The 7675-nt window shown below is 65.9% G+C and overlaps 1 protein-coding gene across 1 annotated transcript in view; it reads left to right on the top strand.

Moving 5' to 3' along the window:
- USP19 (ubiquitin specific peptidase 19) overlaps positions 1-6996 on the top strand; it is a 28679-nt gene extending 21683 nt beyond the window's left edge. The window contains 8 exon segments of the mRNA XM_038408941.2: positions 299-346; positions 348-607; positions 1133-1243; positions 1930-2146; positions 2403-2555; positions 2788-2951; positions 3033-3211; positions 4983-6996. Coding sequence (XP_038264869.1) covers positions 299-346; positions 348-607; positions 1133-1243; positions 1930-2146; positions 2403-2555; positions 2788-2951; positions 3033-3211; positions 4983-5207 — 1357 coding nt within the window. The 3' untranslated portion in view covers positions 5208-6996.
- Positions 6997-7675: the final 679 nt, after the last annotated feature.

A 7675-nucleotide genomic window follows, 5' to 3' on the forward strand; every position in this document is an offset into this window, starting at 1 on the left:
TCGTGCTGCCATTAGCGAGGCCGGTCACTGAACTCTCCCTGGCAGAGAGGGGGGGAGGGGAGTTGCAGCCTCTAAAGCGTGGGGGTCTGTGCGGCCTGGCCCGTGGCCCCTGCCATCGCCGTCTCCGACAGGACAGAATTCCGCTGGCCGGGGGCTCTGCGCTCTCGGGACTGAACAGGGGCTTGGCCTGGAGCGAGCTGTGCGTGTGCTCTGATGGGGACATGCGGAGCTTCTTCTGGGCGCAGCAGCTCAGTTCGTAGTTGCCTTTCGCAGCCTGACGGCTCTTCCCTCCTGCAAGGTACTCGGTCAGTGTGTTCCAGCCTCCTTTCCAGCTTGGCCTGCAGCCCTGCTCCCGAGAAGCTGGACCTGCCTGCAAGGAGTAGCTGTGCAACTGCCTCCCCCACCCCAGAGGCAGGGGATGGGGACCGGGCCTCTCACCAGCAGGAGCCCCAGCTACCCCCCCACACCCCGGAGCTGCACCCTGAGCTGGGGGACACCAGCGCAGTGCCCAGCTCAGATTCGGGCTGCTCTGAACGCTCCCTGGAGGCACCGGGCGAGGGCTGCTGGGAGAAGGAGCTGTCCTATGAGCGAGGCCCCAAGCCCGAAGGTAGGAGCCCCAGGGCTGCTCGGCTGCCCTGCCAGCCCCTCCCTCCCTGCCTGCCTCTCCAGTGCCCGGGCTCGCCAACTCCCTGCAAGGCGATGCCCCAGAGCTCTCCAGGCAGCCCCTGGGGATGGCAACCCTTCCTGCTGCCCAAGGCACTCGTAGGGCAGCAGAGCCCCTCACCTTCCCATCCCGCTGCTCTGCCCTGCTTTGGCCCAGCCAGGGATGAGGGCTGGAGGAGGCCTGTCCCAGCCACCTGTCACTCAGCCCTGCTGCAGGACAGCCTGGGAGCAAAGGGAAACTCTTCCTATCCGAGCTCCCCTGCCCTCGGCTGCTGCGGGGTAGCTCCTGTCCCACCAGGGAATGGTGGTGATCTGTCCTGGCAGAGGGAGTGCTTGGTACCCACAGTCCTCTGGGGGTGGGGGGCGTGGAGTGTGGCAGAACTGCTCCCCTCCAGATGGACCCCCTGGAAGTGCCCTATGTGCCCTGCTGCTGAGCACTCCCTGAGCGGCTGTCTTTGCCTGACCCCAGCTGCCATCCCTGGATACCAGCATGTGCCCAACGCGCTCAGTGCCCACACCACCCAGTTCTACATCAACAAGATCGATGGAGCCAGCCGAGAGCACAAGCTGGAGGAGAAAGGTGAGCCTGGCCTGTCCAGCTCTCGGGGCCCCGCAGTTCAGGTTGCCTGGGCCGCTCAGCTGGGGAACCTCCCCGGAGATCTCTCACCCCTGCCTGTTGGCTGGCTAGCGGCTGCCCCGGCCGGAGCTCCCCTCCACAGGGCAGAGGCCCAGTGCCCATGCACGGGGAGGAAGCACAGAGCTGGTTCTTCTCCTGGCTGGCGCGCACTATACCTCTGTCAAATGGGCAGGTTCTGCCCTGCCTGAGCGGGTTTCCATATGCACACCCTGGCACCTGTACAGAGAGGCCTGGGTCCTGGGCACAGCCACACTGCACAGGTTTGACTGGGAGCCCCAGCTGGGCTGGCCACTCCTCCCTTCTCTGGGGCAGCTGCAGGGAAGGGGAGTGGTAGCCCTGGCTAGCAGCCATCGGTTGCCAATTTCCAGCCGGGGGGGAGGAAAGCCTGGTGCCAGGCCAGCTCTCCCCCTTCTCCGCTACTGGTTGGGCCCTGGGGTGAGGATGTGGGGGGCTACCTTGGTGTAAGGGGGCTGGTGTCAGAGCCCCTGGGCCAGGAGCAGTGGGGGGTCCCGGGGAGCTGGTGTCTGAGCCCCTGGGCTGGGACCCGGTGGCGGGGTCCAGGGGGGCTGGTGTCTGAGCCCCTGGGCCGGGACCGGGGGGGCTGGTGTCTGAACCCCTGGCGATTGCAGGCGATGCCCCGCTGGAGCTCACGGACGACTGCTCCCTGGCCCTGGTATGGAAGAACAACGAGCGCCTCAAGGAGTTTGTGCTGGTGGAGTCCAAGGAGTTGGAGTGCATGGAGGACCCGGGCTCAGCCAGTGAGGCAGCCAGGGCTGGCCACTTCACGCTGGGCCAGTGCCTCAACCTCTTCACCAAGCCCGAAGTGCTGGCGCCCGAGGAAGCGTGGTGAGGAGGGGCTGGGGGAGGCTGGTGATGGGCTCTGAGCCGTGAGCGGGCTGCAGGGTGGGGAGGGCCGTTACTGTATGCTGTGGGGCTATGCTGCTCTGCCCCATGCCTGCCTCTGGCTGCCAGTGCCGCTGGGCTGGGGGGAGGCACCCAGGCAGCCTCGATGCCCTGAGAAGCCTGGGCCCTCGCCTAGGGCTCTCTGGGGAGGGGGCAGGAGGAGCCCAGCCTACAGCGGTAACCAGCCCTGTCCCCCCAGGTACTGCCCCAAGTGCAAGCAGCATCGCGAGGCCTCCAAGCAGCTCTTGCTGTGGCGCCTGCCCAACGTGCTCATCATCCAGCTCAAGCGCTTCTCCTTCCGTAGCTTCATCTGGAGGGACAAGATCAACGACATGGTGGACTTCCCGGTCCGGTGAGCCAGCCACGCCCAGCCTCTGGAAGGGCTGGGGCCTTGGGGCCTCTTTCCCCAGCTCAGGCTGATAGCGTGTCCCCAGGAGCATTGAGGCTTGGGCAGGCTGGGGGCCAGGCCAAGCGTGGGGCAGGTGGAGGGCTGGCCAGAGACAGGAGCCAGGCCGGGGGCGGGCTGGAGGTGGGGGGTGGGCCAGGGGCAGGAGCGGCAGCTCATGATTCCCTTGTCTCCCTAGGAGCCTGGACCTGAGCAAGTTCTGCATTGGGCAGAAGGAGGAGCAGCAGCAGCCCATGTACGACCTGTATGCGGTGATCAATCACTACGGCGGGATGATTGGTGGGCACTACACGGCCTACGCCCGGCTGCCCAGCGACAAGAACAGCCAGCGCAGCGACGTGGGTGAGGAGCCGGGCCGGGCCGCACCCTGTCCAGCCGCGGCTATGCGGGCCATGCGCTGACCCCGCTCTCCTCTCCCCGCAGGCTGGCGGCTCTTTGACGACAGCACGGTGACCACGGTGGACGAGAGCCAGGTGGTGACGAGATACGCGTACGTCCTCTTCTACCGCCGGCGGAACTCTCCCGTGGAGAGACCCCTGCAGGGGCGCCCCCCGGAGCACCGGCCAGACATGGCCTCCACCACGGAGGCAACCGCCAGTCAGGTGAGAGCTGCAGGGAGCTGCTCGGGCACTGCCCCTGGCCAGGGTACCTGTGTGCGGGCTGGAGCAGTGCAGGTCGCCTGCCTGTCTGCCGGGGACTCCGGGCAGCCTCTCTCCCCTCGGGAGGCTGTGGTGAAGAAAGCCGGGCTTTGAGGGAGAATGTGGGGTGCATCCACAGGCTGGGACAGAGCCAGGGGGTGCTGGTCTGCAGGCACCATGGTCTAAAGGGTCCAGGACAAGTGAAGGTGCATCGTGAGAGGCCCAAAGCCTGGAGCTGGGGAGAGCCAAGGGGTGGGGCAGGTGAGGAGGCAGCAGGGCCCCTCCATCCTGAGGGCTGCGCTGCGGGGAGCCCAGAAGGTCCCTGTGAGAGTTACGGAGCCTGAATCCCTGGCGAGCCAGCTGTGGAGAGGGCTCAGCAGGGCGGGAGATGGAGGGGCCTGCAGGGAAGGCTGAAAGCAGCCCAGGGAGAAGTCAGCCTGCCTAGCACAGTGCTGGGGAGACAGAGTTACACGCCCCTGGAGGGGCAGCCAGTGCTGCAGCTCTTCACGTTAGCAGCAGGAGGCATGGCCCCAGGCTCCCCTTCTTGGCTTGTGCACTGCCCAAAGACCCGCCGGCCCCGTATGACTCCGCCGGCCTGCACCACTTCCGTCCATGCCAGGAGATGGCGCCATTCAGCCAGGCTGCTGGCCACTTGCTCTTGCTGCTCCCCAGCCTTGCGTGGTCTCGGAGGGGTGCTTTCCAGATACCTGCTTGGCTTGGCGCCCGGCACACCCCATGCCAGGCTGGCTCCTTGCCTGATTCCTCACCCAGCTGATTCTAGCTCACACCAGCTCCTCGCGTGGGGCTGTCACAGTCAGCGCTGGTCTCCGCTGCCCCTCTGTGGTTGGGGCCTGGAGCAGCTGCTGCAGGAGCGCAGGCGGGAGTCAGGCTGGCTGCGCGGCCCCTGTGCTGAGCAGGCCCAGATCCGTGCGCGCAGCAGCGGCTATGGAGAGGAACTTGTCATCCCTCTGCGGATCATCGACGGCCAGGGAACCACTCACCAGCTGGAGGCAGGGCAGGGGAGCAGCGTAAGGTGCCCGCTGGGGCGGCATGCAGGGGATCCCCGGCACCTGCTCTCTCAGCTTCCTGGCTGCCTGCAGCGGGGCGGCACACGGCTGCTCGGATTCCCATCTGCAAGCAGCAGGAGTCACCAGGCTGCTCCCCCGGGTCACCTCCACCGTCCTGGGCACTCGGTGAAACATACCTGTAGAAACCGAACTGTGATGGGCTGCTCCAAGTTCTCCTGCGGCTTTAATTGGCCATCCCCGGGAAGAATCCTCCTGTGACTGGCGGTCGTCTGACTGATCCTTGGTTCCTGCCTGCAAAAGCTGGGCTCTGACTGGCTGTCGTCTGACTGATCCTCTTGTATCTGGGCTGTGATTGGCTGGCGCCTGTGCCCCGCGCTCCTGGAGCTGCTGTTCTAGGATTACTCAGTCACTGCTGGGCTCTGGGAGATGCCGTCCTGCAAAGCCAGCCTCGCCCCCGAGCCCACTGAGGTGCTGCCCTTGCCTAGTGCCTGTCTCTGCCTGCTGCTGGAACCCAGGGAGGGGAGACGGCGTGGGGCCCGCTGCCTGCCCGGATCACAGGCTGTGAAGAGCCAGGGGCAGCTGCGAGTACTGGTGGCTGGGGGGTGCTGGCTGGCTGCTCGATGGCCAAGCTGCGCCTGGTGGGGGATGGCGAGGCGGGTTGCTTGGTATGTTCTCCCCAAGTGCTGACGCAGGTTTCCACATCGCAGGCTTCTCTGATCTGGCAGGAACTGGAGGCCGAAGAGGAGCCCAAGGCTCGCAGGAGACATGCCAAGACTCCCTGCAGGCCCCGTGGCCAGAAGGCGAGCCAGGCCGCCCGGCAGCACCCTGACGAAGGCTGCCTCCGATACATTGTGCTGGGCACCATGGCAGCCATTGTGGCACTCTTCCTAAACGTCTTCTACCCCCTCATCTCCCAGAACCGCTTAAGATAGGCCTTGAGGGGCAGCTGGGCTCCACTGCGGCAGTGGCTAGCCTAGCCCTGAACAGTTCCAGCCACCTTGGCAAGGGCTGCTCTGCACCGAGGGCATGGGGACACCTCTCCAGGTAGGTGCTGGAGTGAGCCCCGCTGCCATGACACCCAGGCTTGCTCGCAACCATGGAGACCTCACTGGGCAGCCTTCGTGGCAGGATCCCGCTCTGCAGAATACTCGGCCAGGCTCCGTCCGGCTCCTGGGGAGCGGGGACTCTCCAGGCCACTCTGCCCTCCGGCAGCATGTGCTCTGGGGTGCAAGCAGCTGGAATGGTGGACCAGCGGAGCGCAGCTGGGCCTGGAACATGCTCCTAGCCTGGGAGGTCGGATCGCTGCTGGGGCTGCCAGCCCTGGGGGTGGTGCGCGTGGACTCGGGCAGGCCTTGCCCAAGCAGTAGTTAGGCTGGGACTGATGCCAGGCCTCCCTGCGTGGGTCCCCTCTACTGCAGAGCGATCTCCTGCTGAGCCTGGCGCTCCACCTTGCTAGCTGTGGGCTCTGCTCCTGGCATGCTGGGTCCTGTGTGCCCATGGCTCCAGGCATGGTGCAGCCCGGAGGTTGCTGGCAGGCTGGCCTCAGGATCCTCACATGGGCACAGGCCCTGTCACGCAGTTGTTTGGGCTCATGCCCGCTGGACTTGGCTGCCTCCCTGACGATTGGCCTGCTGGCTGTGGCCTCATGACTAATAGTCCCCAGTGTGCAGCAAGCCTGCCTGCTCCACCCCGCACCTCCGCTCGCCCCCATGTGCCGGCTGGGAGTCCCACAGCCCGTGTGGGCTCAGCGTCTGCCACAGTCCAGCCGAGTCCAAAACGAGCTGGTGGGAGGTGGGGCCAGTCTCCCTGCAGCTACCTGGGGAAAGCATGCCCAGCGCTGGACCCGGGGTGGGGAGTTCCTGCCAGGATGGCAGCAAAAGGCCCTCCGTTGTGTAATGTATGGACCGTATTAATAAAGCAGGGCTGTTCCAACCGTGCGGTGCCCGTCTCCTTTCTCTGCACCAGGGAATGACTCGCCAAGGGAACTGGCACCAGATCTCCCATCTCTGCCGTAGTCGCACCACTGTGTGCCACACTCTGCTCAGCCGTCCTTGGGCTGCCCCTACCAAGCTGCTCCTCACGCTGAGGCAGGGACTGCGCCCATGCTCTTGCCCAGCCTGCAGGGAGCCCATGCTCATGGCTCTGCAGGCAGCCCGCTGGCCCCACTTCTTATAGCGAATGATCCCCCGCTCTGCGTGAACCTGACAGCGGCATGGCAGAGCCAGCCCTGCCCTACATTGCAGCTCCACTGAGAACAGGGCCTGCCAAGAGCTGGGGCAGAGCTCGCCCAGGCAGGTGGGGAACTGGGGCTCCGAGCATGTGCGCGTTGGGCTGGGGTGGGAGAGAAGCCCTGCTAACGCGGGACATGCCGGGCTGGGGCTGGCAGTGAGGGATGTCAGCAGAGCTGTGGGCTGAGCTAGGAGGACTTTGATGTGCAGAGTGGTGCTGTGCCAGTGGTCTGCGCCCCAGGACGGAGGCGGGTCGCTCAGCATGGTGCGGGGTGCATGGCGTTCTGTCCAGATTTGTGCGCTGCGCCCCCGCCCGATGCAGCCCAGGCGAGTAGTCTGGCGTAGGGTGAGAGGGCCCCAGGGCAGGCGATGGCAAAGACCTGGCCATCACCCACCTGCTGCAAATGCAGCACCCTGGCTCCAGAGTAGAGCCCGCTGTTGGCCGCGCCCCCGTCCCAGACCACCTCTGCGCAGCCCCTGCTGGCTGCTGGGTGAGCCCCGGCGCATCCGGAGCGAGGCGGGGGCTCTGCGCACTGCAGGCTGGCCTGGGACGGGTTTCGCAGCCTGAGCTCCGCACTGCAGCGTGGCTCCTTCGCCAGGGATGGGGCTTTGCCTTCCGCGCTCTTGGCAGCCCAGGCAGAATGATGGGCGCCTGGCCATGTCCTTCTGCTTGCATTCCCCTCCCAGCCAGCCAAGGCCACAGGGCTCGAGTGCTGACCCTTGCCTGGAGTCTGTGAGGGAGACCCCTGCCCTCGAGTCCCCTGCCAGCTGAGGTACGCTGCACCGGCCTCTAAGGAGGTGACTGGCCCAGGGCTTTCTGGATTCCGGCCCAACGTTGAGCCATGGTTCCTCTGTCCTCACAAGGAGGAAGAGGCAGGGCTGGGGCAAGTCTCGCCCCAGCACTGGCCCCTCTGGGTCTCAGGCTTGGTCAGTACAGGTTCCAAGGACCTGCCATGGGGGCAAGGGGCAGCTCTGGGTCTGTAGGAGCTGCAGGGTCTTGCTCTTGACCTGCGGCTTTGGCTGATCCCCACCCAGCTCCGATAGAAAAGAGAGTGAGGACCCTGCAAACTAGTGCATCGGCGGCCCTGTGGCAGGGGAGCGTGCCCTGCTGGTACACCTTCGGGGTCCTGGGCACTGCCCACGTAGCTCCAGATCCAGCCCCGGCCAGCAAG

Source organism: Dermochelys coriacea, chromosome 7, assembly GCF_009764565.3.
Source record: "Dermochelys coriacea isolate rDerCor1 chromosome 7, rDerCor1.pri.v4, whole genome shotgun sequence".
Classification (NCBI taxonomy): domain Eukaryota; kingdom Metazoa; phylum Chordata; order Testudines; family Dermochelyidae; genus Dermochelys; species Dermochelys coriacea.